The sequence below is a fragment of the Bos grunniens genome, chromosome 10, assembly GCF_055505025.1.
Source record: "Bos grunniens cultivar Pamir isolate PY7600 chromosome 10, Bosgru_T2T1.0, whole genome shotgun sequence".
Lineage (NCBI taxonomy): Eukaryota > Metazoa > Chordata > Mammalia > Artiodactyla > Bovidae > Bos > Bos grunniens.
The window spans coordinates 44,056,907-44,075,100 of NC_141174.1; the positions used below are offsets into that span (position 1 = coordinate 44,056,907).

At 42.5% G+C, this 18,194-nt stretch overlaps 1 protein-coding gene across 2 annotated transcripts in view; it reads right to left on the bottom strand.

The window, feature by feature from the left end:
* Positions 1-258: 258 nt before the first annotated feature.
* TIPE3 (TNF alpha induced protein 8 like 3) overlaps positions 259-18,194 on the bottom strand; it is a 45,485-nt gene continuing 27,549 nt past the window's right edge. The window contains exons 1-2 of one of the 2 annotated variants that reach the window (XM_086320924.1): positions 11,580-11,652; positions 259-1,776 (exon numbers count right to left, since the gene is read on the bottom strand). In XM_086320924.1, the coding sequence (XP_086177050.1) occupies positions 1,214-1,776; positions 11,580-11,637 (621 nt within the window). In that variant the 5' untranslated portion in view covers positions 11,638-11,652 and the 3' untranslated portion in view covers positions 259-1,213. Of the gene's footprint in view, positions 1,777-11,579; positions 11,653-18,194 lie in introns of those variants that run through there. The other variant, XM_086320925.1, reaches the window with a different exon arrangement.

The following is an 18,194-nucleotide window of genomic DNA, read 5'->3' on the forward strand; positions in this document are numbered from 1 at the left end:
GACAACATTATAAGGCATTAAATACTTTGTGTGAATGTGAGGATTTAAGACACACGGGGAAGGAGGTCACAATAGCTCCCCACTGAGCAAGGGCACAGGTCTCAGCCTATACCTGCTCCCCCAGGGGCTACTTTCCCTTCAGGTCTGAGTGGAAAGCTCTTACTCTTTATTTTCTTCCTCCTTTCAATCCCATCATTCTTAACACCATATCAAACTCCAAGGAATTTGACTTTTGAATCACAACTCAAAAACATCTTGTTTGAAGGATAATTCCAATTTATTAACAAACCAGAATAAACAGCACAAAATGACTGTGAAAGACCAAGAAAGACAGACAGGGGTTCATTCAGGCCAACTCTCCTGTGCATGCTGGGATAAACCTTCCCTGTGCCTCTTTGATGGTGCCCCTTAGATGGGGAAGGCCTGTCCTGCAGGAGCAGGGTGAGCACAGTTCTTCTCTGCTTCTGCCTCGTGGGTGGGAAACTCTCTCTCTACTCCCCCACCCCCCAGAAATTTCCCCTCTGCAGGACCATAAACCTGCACATCTAAGACTTGAAAAACATTTTTCCACTTTGCTGCTCTACTTTTTCACACCTTTAGATTTGTTTTTATGAATGAAATTGTGTGTTTGAAACAGCACATCTCGACACAGATTGCAAACCCAGCCCATTAGAAACTATTGTTCTTTTCTCCACTGCCTGATAGTCTAGATCCAGGTTGATCCCCACAACATGCCAAAGAGAAACTAGTAAGACCTCATATTAGAGTTATTAAAAGCATGAACATAGTCTCACTTGATCCTTACAGCAACCCTGGGAGGTAGGCAGGCAGGCACAGTGGTTCCAGGATCCAGAGAACAAAGTCATAACTGATGGAGTTGCGAACCAAATCTGTGTACTCTGACCCCTGGTCCAGGGCTCCTTCCACTCCACAAGGTGAACTGGGCCCACCCTGGTGAGCAGGGTGGCTTTTCCGCTCAGGAGAGATAAGACGTCCTTTGGGCTTGCAAACAAAGGAGATTTTAAGTACATACCTCAGCAGATAGCTCAGAGGATAAACACACCTGAGCTCAATCTAGCATCAACATCAGAGGGATGAACAAAACAGACATAGGCATCTTTGACAAGGGTTTCTTCTTGTTTCCTGATTCTCATGTGGAACACACTGGGTGCCCTAACATGAATGCAGCGAAGTCCAGGAGGAGGGAAGGCATTCAGAGGACTTTTTCATCTATCAGTTTATTGATTCCCTCACAGATCTTCTTGAGGTTGGGCCTACAGTCTCCATCCAGGCTATAAAGGGTGGAGAGGAACTCCACATCGGCAAAGTGGTTGAAGACATGATTGATGCGCCCGTGGGTCCTGGGTGTCAGGTGTCGCTGCACCAGTTCATGCACCAGGTCCTTGCACTCATGTAGGAGCTTGGAGAGCACGTTTCGATCGAAGGTGTATTCCACTTCATAGAAGCTGACGATGGTCATGGCGGTCTGGTTCAGCTTCTTCCTAAACTTCTCCACTATAACAACTTCCTCTGGGCTGAACTGGTTGTTCCGGTAGAGGATCCCGATTTTGATTGCCACCTTGATTAAGTCCTTCATGATCTTGTGGGCTTCCTTTTTGTTATGTATGTGCTCTTTGGTGACTTTGTAGAGCTCATCAAAGATCTCGCTGCTGGTATCATCAATCAGCATGTTGGCCACAGTTTTGCTGGCTATTTTGCTCAGAATCTTCTTCTGGGCTTGAAGGGCAAGGTTCTTTGAACTAAAAACATCAGGACCTATGGTAAGAAAAGAAATAAGAGTTATATAAATAGGAGAACCTTTGATTAGGTTTCTACAAGTGAAATATACTAACTTGAACTTATGTTCTTAGGGCAAAAATTCATGCCTTTGTAACCCATGACTCTTTTATGAAACCCCACCCTAGCCTGGTTACTCCACTGTCCTTGCCACATGATATGCCTGTGTACCTTCTTGAACCTTTTAAATTGTCCTTTTTCCTTTCTGGACATGGTCTTCTCATGTCCAGGCCAGATCTCATTCTTTTGACCTACTTCCTGCAGAAAGCCTCCTTGAATCTATTTGCTCATGGAAAACTCCCTACAATAATTATTGTAATGAAAACCATTCAGTTTTGCAACTTTACAGGAGGAAATTATTGCTTAGTGATAAGAATGTAGCACCAGTGCCAGCCCCATTCCTAGGACAGACCTGGGTAGTTGATCATGGGAGTGTTTTTTGACTGAGTCTTAGAATCCATATTCATTGAGTCTAAGATGTATTTTTTCACATTTGATGTCTTGGAAATAGTGATCTGTCTTATAGTCACTGTTGCCAGGTGGTAGTTGTGCTATGGTTGCATTACCTGTGTGCGCATCAATTTACACAATAGGAGACAGAGATTTGAAATAAAAGTCATGAGTACTCTTGAAAGAAATGTTGCCTCACCAATGCTCTTGATGACTGAGAACTACACTGTGTGGGAAACACAGACATCAATGCTCTGAGCAAAGATGCTTCCGCCAAGTAGTACCCTGAATGTGAGGAAATGTAGAAAAACCAAACCCAGTTTATTTCCCATACTTTCCACTTTATGAACAAATGAGAATAATATATGTTAAAGGAAATAACACTATGTATAAGAAAGTCTAAAAAGAATCTTCTAATAAGAAATTGGACACAAAACTCTAACCAGTAAGAAAGCAATCATTTGTAATTTAATTGGAAACATTTTCTTCTTTCTTAAGAGTATATAAAATAGCCTCTTGTAATTGATGGGGTCTTAGACTGGATGGAATACGCCATGAAGTTACCAGTTAGCTGAAACTGGTATATGAAATGAAACCCATTGGCCATCTTCATTCAACAGTATGTATGTGTATCCTTCTTATCTTCCCAAGGAGAATCAAGTTGCCTGAGGACAGAGACAGCATCTCCCAAAGCACCTAGTTACGTTCTGGGCACAGGGATGGAATGGCATTTGTTAAATTAAATGCTAGAGAAATTCTGCAGTATAAATTTCCCTTTGAGAACTGAGGGCTGTCTAGGATCCCAAGAGTTCTTTTCCAGCACTCTGTGGCTGCATGGAAATGGCAGGCAGCATGGACAGCCAGATGGCTACATATACCAGCTTTTGCAATCCTCTCTGGCCCCTCCTCATCTCAATCCCACCCCCTCTGCTCACCCTGGATTCATCCCTCAATGGAATGCCATTAATCCCTGGGTGCATAAGTCTCACAAACATGGACTCAGTAAATACTCAAACACAATTCAGACACAGGCCCCAGCTCTTCCTCCACCCGTATGCTCCTTCATAGACTGGCTCCTTCCCTCCCAGCTCAGCCCTGGGTTTTCCCAGGACAGCTACTCCTGCTCATGGACCTCTTCTAGCTGTCAGCCTCAGGAGCATGGCCTGGAGTGGGGTCACTAAAGTGGGATCAGTAGAACTAAAGAAGCAGGCACCATGGGTCTCCCATGGCCCCAGAAGGCTCTTCTGAATGTCTGAGAACATAGATTCTTCAAGTAACTTCAGAGTAAGTGACCCTGACACAGCCAGGATTTTCCCTTCAGCCTCAGTGTGAAGGGAAGAGATAGCAATTTTTGACTTTTCCTTACTGTGAGATTAATGCCCTTCCAGAGCTGGAGACAATATTCTTGCCCAGACCGATCATCTGCCATGGTCATCAGACCTTTGTGTAGATAACCTTTGTTCCAAAACATCACATTCCTCCTCCCCGTACAAATATTTACCAGCATTAAGGATATTTAAAAGATTGTGCTGCATGCTTTGAAGTCAATTCCACAGGAGAAACTTAAAGACTTTTAAGCTTTGGCTCTGTCACCAAAATAACTGTATGCCTCCCTAGGTGGTTATTCTGTTGGGGAACAATGGAATCCAGATGCATCTGTTCTGGAATATCAAAAAATGAGTCATTTCTTTGTAGACACAGTTCCCCAAAATTGAGAAGATATTTGAAGAACCACTATAGAAATGCAGCACAGAAGCAACTGACCAACTATGTGTCTGCTGGAATATAAGCTCTATGGGAACAGGGGTTTGTGTCCAAGCCCCACTGACTCAGTGGGCCCGCTGGACCCAGGCGGCCCTTGGCAGCTATTGTTGAATGAGGGAACACTGGCTCTGAGCCAGGCACTTCATGGCTTTATCCCTGAGAGCTGTGGTAAGCTGATGTATTTCAGATTCCAAAGGGCCATCACACCTTTTGCTCTTATATCTCCATAAGAATTTTGAAAAGCGAGTACCTCCTTGCATATTTTTTAACTTGACAACAAGTATTTTTCACCTTATGGTTAAACAGTTATACTTTCAAAATAGATTACATGTCTAGATATTTTAAATATTGATACTTTAAAATCAATGTGTTATTCTTTTAAAAGTGTCCAGTGTACACAGCACACACCACAGTGATATAACATCCATTATTGTCCATTTGAAATTGACAGGAGCAAGCTTTCCTTTAAAAATGAGAGCTGCTACATTGGTTTTTTTTCCTACTTAAAATTGTATATCTATGACATACAGAGAACTTTAACTTAGTATCTGTTTTTATGCTTGAAAATGTTTTATTTGATCAAGCCATCCATAATTCTCTATAACCAAAGGATACATAAAAATTGAGATTTAAATTAAAAGATAATTCTAGTGATCAAAATCTCCAATCCTTAAAGAAATTCCTTAAAAAGTTATCATTCTAATTATTTTGGGTAGAAGTATTAAACTGTTATAAATATTAAACATAAAAAGTAGTTTTATTGGACATGTACCTCCAAGTGAGATTAGTAGGGGCACGTCATCACTTTGACCAGGTTTTGCATGCCAGTGAAATGTATTCATATTTGTTCCAATAAGATTCTTTATGGGTGGGAACTCCATGATTGAACCAGTGGAAAGAAGGAAGGTTCCCTGCACTTTGACCTCAGATTGTTGTTCTGACAGTTGAATTTAGAAGATTATTGAAGTGAGAAAGAGGAGTTGGACTTAGATATCAAAACTCTCCTCATCTGCTCATTGCATGGAAAGTTTCTGGACTCTCCATGGTGCACACACCAATTTGAATCCTGCTCTTTTATAAGAGCAGTGTTGTTCCATGAGATGTTAAGTGCTGTTCTTTTTGGAGGAATAAAGAGTTTCTTTTTTTTTTTTTTTTAAGGTTTTACTCCATAATTATAAAATACTGGTTAAATTTCCTGTGTTGTACAATATATCCTTGTAGCTTATTTTATACATAACAGTCTATACCTGTTAATCCCCCACTCCTATTTTGTCCCTCCTCCTTCCCTCTCCCAAGGAAGAAGGTTACTATGGTAACTGATTGTTTGTTCTCTATATCTGTGAGTCTGCTTCTTTTTTGTTATATTCACTAGTTTGTTGTATTTTTTAGATTCCATGTATAATGGGTATCATACAGTATTTGTCTTTTTCTGACTTATTTTACTTAGCATAATACTCCCTGAATAAAGAATTTCTTGATCAAAAAAGGTTTGGAAAACACTAGATTAAGCAATATTAAACAGATTTCTTTACTATGAGACTTTAAAAATATTTCTTTAAAACATTAAGGTGTTTTATCAGCTGTCAGAGAGGGGTGGGTATAATTGGTAGAATAATGACCCCCCCAAAATGTCCACATCCTAGTCTTGGAATCTGTGCATGTACTACCTTACCTGGTAAAATAGACTTCATAGATATGACTAAGTTAAGAATTTGGAGATGGAGAAATTACCCCAGATTAGCCAGTAAACCTGATGCAATTACAAGACTCTTTATAAGTGAAAAGGGGAGAGAGAGTCAGAAGAAAGACTTGATGATGGGGGCAGAGGATCAAAGGGATGTAATGTCTGGCTTCAAAGATGGGAGAGAGAACTGCATCAGTCAAGGAACACAGGTGGCCTCTAGAAGTCGAAACGGGCAAGGGAACAGATTACCCTCTAGAGCCTTCAGAAAAAACGCAGCCCTGCTGACACATTGGTTTTCAGACCTATAAAATTCATTCAGGATGTCTGATCTCCAAAGCTGTGTGACGATAAATTTATATAGTCTTCAATCGCTAAGTTTGTGGTAATTTGTTATAGCAGCTGTAGGAAACTAATTCAGGTGAGTAGAGTGTGGACGTGTTCTTGTTTAGTCACTAAGTTCTATCACTCTTTTGACCCCATGGACTCATTAGGCTCCTCTGTCCATTGGACTTTCCAGGCAAGAATACTGGAGTGGGTTGCCATTTTCTTCTCTAGGGCATCTTCCCAACCCAGTGATTGAACCCATGTCTCCTGCTTGGCAGGTGGATTCTTTATCACTTTAGCCACTAAGGAAACCCAGAGGGTGGTAAAGCATTTCCCAGTTTTATCTAGTTGCCAAACTCTGTTTTTTGAGTAGAGTGACCAACTGCCCTGAGTTGCCAGGACTGAGGGGTTTCCTGTATGGTGGACTTCTGGTGCTAAAATTTGAAAAGCCCAGGAAAATTGGGACAAGTTGGTTACCCTCTTCCTGAGCCACTAATGATACATAGATCATTGACCTAAAAAATGAAGAACAATGTTGAAGTTGCTATCATCTCAGCAGGGTAAGATGCTTACTCTTGTTGGCACACACACCACACTTCTCTACTTGCTTTTTAATTCTAGAGTCAATCTTAACCTTTTTTGGTCTCTTTTGGGCCAAGGTTTCCTTTGTCCCTTGGTTTCTCTGCAATTACTGAGCATTTACTCTTTGTTCAATTCTGTAGAAGTGCTGTGGGGGATGTCCTCCCCTCTTTCCCCAATATATAATTGGGTCCTACTCTGAATATGGTCCTGCAGGGAGGCAGGGTAGAGACAAACGAAACAAAATACTTTAACACGTGAAACAGCCCAAATTGGCATGAGTGAGAACAGCTGGTGGAAGCTCTGGGCTCTTGAATGTATAGGTGGGGATGGCTACAATATCAGGAGGTGGTTTCTAAAGTCATCGAAATAGGCCAGCAATTTCCCCCAAATCACAAAGGCCTTGGGTGGTTTCCCACATATGTTCTCAGCAATTTCTCTTGTAAAAGAACATGTTATTTACCTACAAAGGGACTTGTGGTACAAGCTTCTATGCTGAGCCCTCAGGAGGGTCACAGGTATTGAATCTCTGAAGCCTAACAATCAAGAAGCTAGAGCAGAGGGATTACGGATCATCGAATTATAAGAGAAACTTTAAGAAAAAAACAGCAACCAAGCAGATTCCCACAGTCTACTCCAAACTGTCAGTACTAAAATCTTTAGAAGGAGGGCCAGCAATCACAAGCTCCCTAACATTTAGCATGATTCCAACCTACTGAAGGTAGGACCCACCAATCACGGCATGCCCCAACATGTATCTTACAGAACACTGGTCCTGTCAGATGTTGCAGGGGAGGAGATTTTGTGGTCAGCTAAATGAGTTTGTAGATGACTATATACTGTGGCTGGCTTTTGATGTTGTGCCACACCAGACAGCTTATTAAAGGCTCTGAAAAGTCCTGTAGTAAAGATAACTGTGTAGTTTTATTATTTATTTGATGAAATAGCATCAAGACACCAATCTGGTCAACTTTAACAACTCTCAGGGGGAGGGCTGGCGAGCCGATACTCTTTCCAACAGGCACACGATTCAAGGGAGAGTGTGTGCACCAAGGGAGGGCTTGGGGGTGGGGGGCAGACTTTTTTTTCAATTTATTTTCAATTGGAGGATAATTGCTTTGGGACAGACTTTTTTCATGTGGAAATCTTGGACTTGTTTCCTTCCACCCATCCTTCTGTCTCCGTCTTTTGCAGAGGGACCATGTTGGCGACTCACCAGGGAGAAGCACTGCAGACTGAGAGGAAGAGCGTGAACCTTGGAAACCAAGGTCAGGAGTGCCCTGGGAATACCTGGGAAAACAGGTCAAACTAGTGTGCATGTGTGTGTTTGGGGGAAACACCAAGAAGATCTAGGCTAGATCATGGCAAAAATTATTCTCTTTTTCCTGTATACAAGCCTTAAAAAGGCTCTTTTAGCCAGTGACAATTCTCTTAACCACATTTAAACAACAGTACCCATTCCCCAGTCATGAAAAGTAATGGATTGTTTACGGTACCTGGGAATCTCCGAGAATGGAAATAGAAAGGTGATTATGCAGCTTGTGTGACTAGCACAAGGAGGAGACTGAGAAAGATGCAAAGTCCATCCTTGTAGAAAAAAACAAGAGCTTCCTTAAACCAAGATTGACAAAGGAGCTCAAATAAAAAGATTATAAAGTCAGTGCTCTGAGAATAAGCAACCTTGGAACATTACAAGGAAAGGAGAAATACCAGAACTCTGTTGGGAGAATGGCGTGGCAATGGGAATGAACTATTTTGAAGAGAGAATGCAAAAGTCATTTGAGTGGGCCTTTTACTGCATGGAAAAGTGTTGGGGCCAGTCTGAGCTGATACTTCTATAAATGATGTTTAGCTGTAGCACAAGTGATGTTTCCACGTTTCTAGAAACACTAAGCTCTCCTGGATGGTGAAATGCCAAGCTGGAGGTGATAAACAGCAGGAAAGGTGAGTGGGCAGAAAAGAGGCAGATGAGCTTCAGCATGGTAAGAGCAAGGTGATACATTCTGGGAAAAATAAATGATGGTTATGAAAGATGACAGGCTCTCAGCTGTCAGCTACAGCCCAGAGAAGAGCTCTTGAGCATCAGCCCAGGGTGTGCTGTGGCAGAGAGGGGCTGGGGGACAGACTCGGCTCTTTTCTTCTTACTCTCAGGACTTGGTAACTTCTCTACCTCTGATTAAAGACTGTGTGTAAAACATATATCGGAGAAGGCAATGGCACCCCACTCCAGTACTCTTGCCTGGAAAATCCCATGGATGGAGGAGCCTGGTGGGCTGGAGTCCATGGGGTTGCTAAGAGTCGGACACGACTGAGTGACTACACTTTCACTTTTCACTTGCATGCATTGGAGAAGGAAATGGCAACCCACTCCAGTGTTCTTGCCTGGAGAATCCCAGGGACGGGGGAGCCTGGTGGGCTGCCGTCTATGGGGTCGTGCAGAGTCGGACACAACTGAAGTGACTTAGCGGCAGCAGCAGCAAAACATATATGGCTGTATGGATAGCTGTGTCAAAATTATAAAATTATCTGTAATAGCTAGCGCTCACACGATCTCACTTCACTTCTGTAAATAGCTTAGGAAAATGGCAAGGAAGAGAGTAGGCTAAAAATTGTTAAGTAGAAGTTAGGGGTGGAGAGGGTACCATGAGAAAAACAATCTGTGGTGCTTAATAAGCACCATCTGTCAAAGTAGGAGGCCCAGAGTACAAGGAAGAGGGGAGGGGAGTCCCCAGGGCCCGAGGAGGGGTAAGAGCTGGGCAGAGGGTGATCTGTGGTTGTCCAGGTTTCTGGCGCTCAATCACTTACACTTCACTGGGTTTTTGTTTTGTTTGCTTTATTTGAGTGTAGTTGATTTACAATGTTGTGTTAGTTTCAGGTGTACAGCAGACTGAATCAGTTATCCATATACATATGGCCAGTCTTTTTTTAGATTCTTTTCTCATATAGGTCATTACAGAGTACTGAGTAGAGTTCCTTGTGCTTCACAGTAGGTCCTTGTTAGTTATTTATTTTATATATAATAGTGTGTATATGTCAATCCCAATCTCCCAATTTAGCTGTTGGAAATAAAGTTTGAGCAAGTCTCCTTGAGATGGAGCAGCCCCACAAACTACTCTGAATGTGAACTTTCACGATGAGCACCCATCTTCTGCTCACCTGCACAGGCACCCAGAAAAGCTGATTATACTAGTCATCTTCTCCTGCCTTGAGGACAGAACCCCTGGGCTCACCCTTGCGTGCATGCATGCTCAGTAGCTCAGTTGTGTCCAGTTCTTTGCTACCCCATGGACTATGGCCCACCAGGCACCCCTGTCCATGGGATTTTCCAGGCAAGAATACTGGAGCAGGTTGTCATTTCCCCCTCCAGGGGATCTTCCTGACCCAGGGATCAAACCTGCATCTCCTCTACTGGCAGGCAGATTCTTCACCACTTGAGCCACTGGGAGGCCCATGAGAAGACCCAAGGTCTCCAAATTTCCACCACCTGCAATAAGAAGCAAGCAGCTGTGGGTCCCTGGGTGAGTCACCATGGCTTGGAAGGGCAGCAGCCTCCACCAGGCACCATGAGGGGGTGTGAAAAATGAGAACATTAGAATTTTATTTCTGTTTCCTTTTTTTCTAATGAGATAGATTAAGTTTTACTAATATTTAACATTCAGGCTGACCCTGGGACCCAGTGGTGTGTGGCAGTCTAAGAAAAGAGGAGAAGATCCCCCTGTTCCCTAGGGGGTGGGGAAGTATTTAGTGTGTATCTCTAATTTCTTTGTTCCATTTCAGCAGTTTTCGCTTATTTTGGCATATGTTTATGTGTGCTTGGTTAAATAGACTTACTGCTTATATTATTTAGTTCTGACTAAACTAACCATTCAGAGAAGGCAATGGCACCCCACTCCAGTACTCTTACCTGGAAAATCCCATGGATGGAGGAGCCTCGTAGGCTGCAGTCCATGGGGTCGCTAAGAGTCGGACAAAACTGAGCGACTTCACTTTCACTTTTCACTTGCATGCATTGGAGAAGGAAATGGCAACCCACTCCAGTGTTCTTGCCTGGAGAATCCCAGGGACGGGGGAGCCTGGTGGCCTGCCGTCTATGGGGTCGCACAGAGTCAGACAAGACTGAAGCGACTTAGCAGCAGCAGCAAACTAACCATTATGAAATGGACAAATGATTTCAAAAGATTCTTGCAAGAAACAAAACTGAGGCCTGAAGACAATACACCAGTCTTGCCAGCACAAGTGAGTAGCAAGAACATGGCAGAGCTGATGATTATCTTCCTCATCAAAAGAGGTTTTCCACAGCCAAATTATAAGGTAAAAGTAATGATCTAATCAGATCAGACAAGAAACAAGCTATAAAAATTTCAAAAATTCTAGTAAGATTATTTGAAGTATTGATTTCATTCACTTGTACTTGCCTCAAGATATCCCCCAAGGCAGTAGGAAGTCATGGCAATTTGGAAGACACTGAGTACTGAGTGCTAAGTCGCTTCAGTTGTGTTCGACTCTGTGCAACCTTATGGACTGTAGCCCGCCAGGCTCCTCTGTCCATGGAGATTCTCCAGGCAAGAATACTGGAGTGGGTTGCCATGTCTTCCTCCAGGGGATCTTCCCGACCCAGAGATCAAACCTGCATCTCTTACATCTCCTCTCCTACCTTATATCATCGGGCAGGTTCTTTACCACCAGCGCCACCTGGGAAGCCCAGCAAGACAGACGCATTGTGATTTTGATCTTAGCTTGTACTGTGGTTGAGGGTAAGAGGCAACAAGGAACAGCCTGGGTGACTTTGGGGGAGATGGATGAGTCAGGGGTGGGGCTGAGTGCTTCTTCTAGCTTGGGAGACATGGGGTGGGGGACATTAAGGCACCACCAACTCAAACAAGCATCTGGGAGAGCATGTGTGGGGAGTATGACTTCAGGCCTGAGAATGCTGAGTTCTGAGGGTCCCGGGGGGCATCTGGGAGGAGACGGTCACACGAACCTGTACAGCAGGCATCTCCAGCTTGACATGTTCTGCCCTGAGCTTCCCATTTCCCCATTCAGACCCAGTCCCTATCCATCAAGCAGTTGACAGTGAAAAGACCTAGCTTCCTTAAATAATTAGCCAATTAAAGATCCTGGGGATAAATAGGTTCTTCCTTTAAAATGCAAATTCCTCACTGAAGTGTAGTCTCTACTCACTGCTTCCTGGGGATCACATCAGAGCCACATTGCAGCCCTCCTAGGGCTCCTCCCCTACTTTGTGGTCCACCTTCCCACCAAGAAAACGGATTATTTTAAAATGAGGGTAGGAAGTGACAGGTAGCTTTGGGTACAAGGATTGAGGTGGAGGGTGGAGGAGGAAGGACTGATTTGTCAGAGACAACCAAGTACAGAGGAGAGGGTGCCTCAGTAGCCCGTCTTCACCCACCCCGAGTCCTGCCTCTAGCTTGGGCTTGAAAGAAAGTGAAGTGTTATTTGCTCAGTCGTGTCATGCTCTTTGAGACCCCATGGACTGTAGCCTGCCAGGCTTCTTTGTCCATGGAATTCGCCAGGCAAGAATACTGGTGTGGGTAGCCATTCCCCTTTCCAGGGGATCTTCCCAACCCAGGGATCAAACCTGGGTCTCCTGAATTACAGGCAGATTCTTTATCATCTGAGCCACCAGGGAAGGGGTGCCCTTAAAATCTTGCCCTTGGCTAAGGCGTGGGAACAGTCACAGATTTTTGCTTTGCCCTGGGTGGCTGCTCAGTCCTAGAGATTCATTCATCTAGCAGTCAGGAATGAGGGTTTGAGTGTTTTCAGGGGGGACCAGACATGATGGAATTTCCTAGCTATATTGGATGTTTTTGGGTGCGGAGAAATATACGAAAGCAGCGGTAGAGAAAACAAGGTGTCTTCATAGGAAAGCAGGTTCAGACTGTTGCAATACCTTACACTGGATAAGTACACTTTAAAGGCAGCATTTAATGACCTTCAAGATGAAGAGTCTTTCTCATTTCCAAAAAAAAATCCCTGGGCCTTGAAATAACATCATTTCAGGTGAAGAAATCTGGCAGGGTCAGCTGTAAGCTCTTCTAGCTCATTATCTCACTTTGTCTTAGACGCCCCCAATCCACCCACTTCAGCACTGAGGAATTTGTAACTCAATTAATAATCATGTCAGAGATAATGTTAACTACAAGCATAGATTATGTACCCCAGGTAGTGTATGCTATGTATTTGACCCTCACAAAAGGGCTGCAAAAGGAAGTCTGTGAGTCCTATTTTATAGATGAGGAAACTCAGGAACAGCAGATTTAAGTAATTCATTTAAAACTGCGAGACTAGTTAAGTAAGACAGCTGAAGTTGAGCCAAATCAACTCTAGACAAAGCCTGCAATCTTTGCCTCCCTGCATCTGCTTTTAGAAAATTGGCCCTGGTTGCCTAATGACTGTGATTTCTCACTTATTTGAGAAATTAAATAGGTCTCAATTAAAATCACCATCTAGCACTGAGATTTACATTTCATCATTTAAAAAAAATATTATCCCCAAAAAGCCAGTCTTATGATGTGACAGAACAATACCACCTATTCATCAAAACTTGAAGGTAGATGTAACTTTCATTTTGAGAGGGCATTCTATATATTTGAACAGAGTTGCATTCTGGCTTTGTTTTTCATATTGATTTTATAGCTAGCTCTGAAAAGTGAATGAGTGATAATTTTACTTAACAGAACTAACTGAAGCAGATACTTGTGAAGTCACTGGGGTGGGGTGTGTGTGTGTGTGGTGAATCATCTCCAACTCAACAGGTTAATTTTGGAGATCTGAGAGATATTTTTGTCTCACTGCAGTAGAAGAGCAACCATCACTAAAAACAACATCTATGATATATGATTTCTTTAAGCAAAGCTTATTCACCCCTCCCCCAATCTCTCTTGCATCTAACGAATAACTAGTGTCTCTCCCTGAACAGCAGGTCATACTCAGGCAGAATAAAATAATAAAAATAGAGTCTATGTATGTAGTGCATTATGCACAGTAACTCATCGTATCCTTGCAACAATTCAACATGCAGGCACTGATCACCACCATCATCATCATTTTACATACAAGGAAACCACTGCAAAATGGGGATCCCATGGATGGAGGAGCCTGGTGGTCTGCAGTCGTGGGATCGCTAAGAGTCGGACACGACTGAGCGACTTCACTTTCACTTTCCACTTTCCTGCATTGGAGAAGGAAATGGCAACCCACTCCAGTGTTCTTGCCTGGAGAATCCCAGGGATGGGGGAGCCGATGGGGTCGCACAGAATCGGACACGACTGAAGCGACTTAGCAGCAGCAGCAGCAGCTATTTAAATGCACCATTTAGGAAGTGGCAGAGTTGGATTCGGGCTGCCCTAGAGTCTTGTGCTTCAACCCACCACACTAACCTGCCATTCATGAGGTGATAAACACCAATTAGTTTAAAGGCTTTTTTGAATTACTGCTCACTTTAACATGGAGATTGAGCTGGTTTTCTCCTCAGAAGAATGAATTTTTTACAAATCCATGGAGCATTTCAAATATATAGACAAAACAGAAAATAATATAACAAACTCTACTTGTATGGTCACCACACATATGGAATAAATCTTAATAATTTGCCCTCAAAGACATAGGGAGATGAAGCCCGCTTTGTTTTCAACTTTCTTTCCCTTCTGTCTCCTCGGCTCTAACTGCTTCAGAAGTCCATGCGTCTTTTTCTCATCCATGTTTTTATATGTTTACCTCATGAGTATGCACACATTAGCATTATACTGTTCAGAGTGTTTTTAAACTTCAGACGAAGGTATAACATTACACAGATCCTTCTGCATCTCTTCATTCAACCTCATTCTTGCAAGACTGATCTAATTAGTCATTTCATTGCTTACACGAATATATTCTATATCCATGTTTCATCTTGATGGACATTTACATTATTTCCACTTTCTGTAAGAAAGTAAGTCCACAGTCGCATCTCCTTGTGCCCACACACAATAGCCTCCTGGGTTCTAAACCTAGGCCAGCACTACCAGATCCTGCACCACAGCTGCCAATTGCTTCCAGCGAGACTGCACTAATTTTCACTCCCAGCCGCAGTGTATGAATTTCCTGTGGATCCACTTCCCCATCAACACTTCAGATCCACATTTTAAATTTTTGCCAATTTGTTAAGAACAAAACGGTACCTCATTTTAATATGCATTTCCCTGATTGTCACTGGGAGTCAATATATTTTGTGTATATTGAGCATTTAGGCTTTTCTCATCTATGAATTGCTTATTCATATAGTCATTTCCCACTTCCCCGGTGGCTCAGCTGGTAAAGTATCCGCCTGCAATGAGGTAGACCTGGGTTCGATCCCTGGCTTGGGAAGATTCCTAGAGAAGGGAATGGCTACCTACTGCAGATTCTGGCCTGGAGAATTCCATACACTATACAGTCCATGGGGTTGCAAAGAGTCAGACATAACTGAGCAACCTTCACTTTCTTTTCATGGTCATTTCCCACCCAATTGGATTGTGTGTCTTTTTCCTGTTAATTTGTAGGAGTTTTTATGTATTATGGATTCTAAATCTCTGCTGATCACATTACTTGTGAAAATCTCCTCCCAGTCTATAGCATTACCCTTTAATTTTGTTTATGGTATCTTCAGCTATATAGAAATTCAAACTTTTACTATAGTTAAATTTATCAGTCTTTCCCTTTATGGTTAGTGGTTTTTGTGAAAGTGAAGTAAAAGTGTTAGTAGCTCAGTCATCTCCAACTCTTTGCAACCCCATGGACTATAGCCCACCAGGCTCCTCTGTCCACGGAATTCTCCAGACAAGAATACTGGAATGGGTTGCCGTTCCCTTCTCCAGGGGATTTTCCAGACCCAGGGATAGAACCCAAGTCTCTTGCATTGCAGGCAGATTCTTTACCGTCTGAGCCACCAGGGAAGTGGTTTTTATTTTGTGTTAAAAAAAATTATTTCCTGCCATGAGGCAATAAGTGAGTCTCATATATTTCCCAAAAGTTTTAAGGTTTTGTTTTTCACATTAAGGTCTTTAATCCATTTGGAATTTATTTGTGGGTGCTGTAGAAGGTATATTTTTCTCCTCATAATTTATTCAATTTATTGAATAGCTCATCTGCCTGCTACTGATCTGGCAGGCCACCTTTTTCTTATCAAGTTCCATATTGCAAAGGTCTGAGTATTTTACTCTCTTCTATTGATCATTTTGTCTATTTCAACACCAATACCACACTGTCTTAATTACTGTTACTCATAGTAAGTCTTCGGAGAAGGCAATGGCATTATTTCTATTTCTATTCCACTCTAATATTCTTGCCTGGAAAATCCCATGGATGGAGGAGCCTGGTAGGCTGCAGTCCATGGGGTTGTGAAGTCAGACATGACTGAGCGACTTCACTTTCACTTTTCACTTTCATGCACTGGAGAAGGAAATGGCAACCCACTCCAGTGTTCTTGCCTAGAGAATCCCAGGGACAGGGAAGCCTGGTGGGCTGCCGTCTATGGGGTCACACAGAGTCGGACACGACTGAAGCGACTTAGCAGCAGCATCAGTTCAGTTCAGTTCAGTCACTCAGTCGTGTCTGACTCTTTGAGACCCCATGAATCGCAGCACGCCAGGCCTCCTTGTCCATCACCAATTCCCGGAGTTCACTCAGACTCACGTCCATCGAGTCAGTGATGCCATCTAGCCATCTCATCCTCTGTTGTCCCCTTCTCCTCCTGCCCCCAAGCCCTCCCAGCATCAGAGTCTTTTCCAATAAGTCAACTCTTTGCATGAGGTGGCCAAAGTACTGGAGTTTCAGCTTTAGCATCATTCCTTCCAAAGAAATCCCAGGGCTGAGCAGCAGCGTAGTAAGTCTTGATTGGCCATAGGGAAGTTCCCCCCATTTTATTTTTCTTAGAAATTGTTTTGATTATTCTTGCCTTTACTCTTCCAAATGAATTTTAGTGTCATTTGACCAAATGAACACTTTGTATTCATCTGAGGTAAACTGATATGTTTATGATAGTAAGCTTCCCATTCATTAGCATGATATATCTCCATTTAATCAGAGTGTCTTCTCTGTCTTTGAATAAGGTCTTACAGTCACACCCATAAAGCTCTTGCATATCTTTCATTAGGTTTACTTCTAGGTACCATATAGTTTTGGTTGCTACTCTAAGTGTAATTTTTTTCTACTATATTTTCTAAATGGTTATTGATAATGCATGGGAACCCAACTGATTCCTGTATTGTTGCTGTTGTTCAGTTGCTAAGTCGTGTCCCACACTTTGTGACCCCCATGGACTGCAGCATGTCAGGCTCCTCTGTCCTTCACTATCTCTTGGAGTTGGCTAAAATTCATGTCCGTTGATCCCTGTATATTTGTCTCCAGTTGAAAAACTTTGTTGAGTTCTGAGTCCTAATAGACTTTATGTAGCACTGCTTGTAATTTTTAATGTGGATAGCTACATTGCCTGCACAGAATGATTATTTTTGTCTACCTCCTATTTCATTTTCTTGCCTTATTGCCTTAGTAGGAAACTGTAGTACAATACTGAATAGTAAGGGTGGTATTTGGCATCCCTGTCTCATTTCTGACTTTAACAGGGTTGCTTCTAATAATATTTCCCACCACATATACTTTCTGCTGTAGATTTTTGATGGATACTGCTTATGAAGTTAAGGAACCTTCCTTCTCTTCCTAGTTTGCTAAGGCTTTGTTTAAGGTAAAAATATGTATCTAATTTTATCAAACACTTTCTTTGTACCTACTGAGATGATTATATGGCTTGTCTCTCTTAATATGTGAACTTAATCAATTATTAAGAGACTTTTAAATTTGAATCATCCCTGCATTCCTAGGATAAGCGGCTTTACTTGGTCATGCATTTAATATACTGTAGAAATCTATTAGTAAATATCACAGTCAGCATTTTGCAATTATGCTCAAAGGTGAGACTGGTCTATAACCTTCTTCTATTATAGTCTTTGTCTTATTTTGATGTCAGAGTAAACTAGCCTCATAAAATGGATTGGGTTGCTTTCTCTTTTTCTGTTTTCTGAGACACTACATGTCAGACAAGGATGAATGGTCTTTTGAAGGGTTAGTAAAGTGTGTCCATAAAAGCCACTTGTGATTAGTGTTTATTCTGAGAGTAGGGATGAATGAAGAATCAATTTCTTTAATGTTTCCTGGTGTAGAAGAGCAATAATTCCCTAAAACAGAACATTCTTGTAATTTTTTAATTTAACAACTACTTTAAGGTCTTGAATGGCACCCCACTCCAGTACTCTTGCTTGGAAAATCCCATGGACAGAGGAGCCTGGTGGGCTGCAGTCCATGGGGTCGCTAAGAGTCGGACACGACTGAGCGACTTCACTTTCAGTTTTCACTTTCATGCATTGGAGAAGGAAATGGCAGCCCACTCCAGTGTTCTTGCCTGGAGAATCCCAGGGACAGGGGAGCCTGGTGGGCTGCCGTCTATGGGGTCGCACAGAGTCGGACACGACTGAAGTGACTTAGCATAGCATTAAGGTCTTGAGAGCTTAAAATCTAAAATCTTAATCCAAAATCTTTAGAATTTTATTACTTTCCCTAGAGC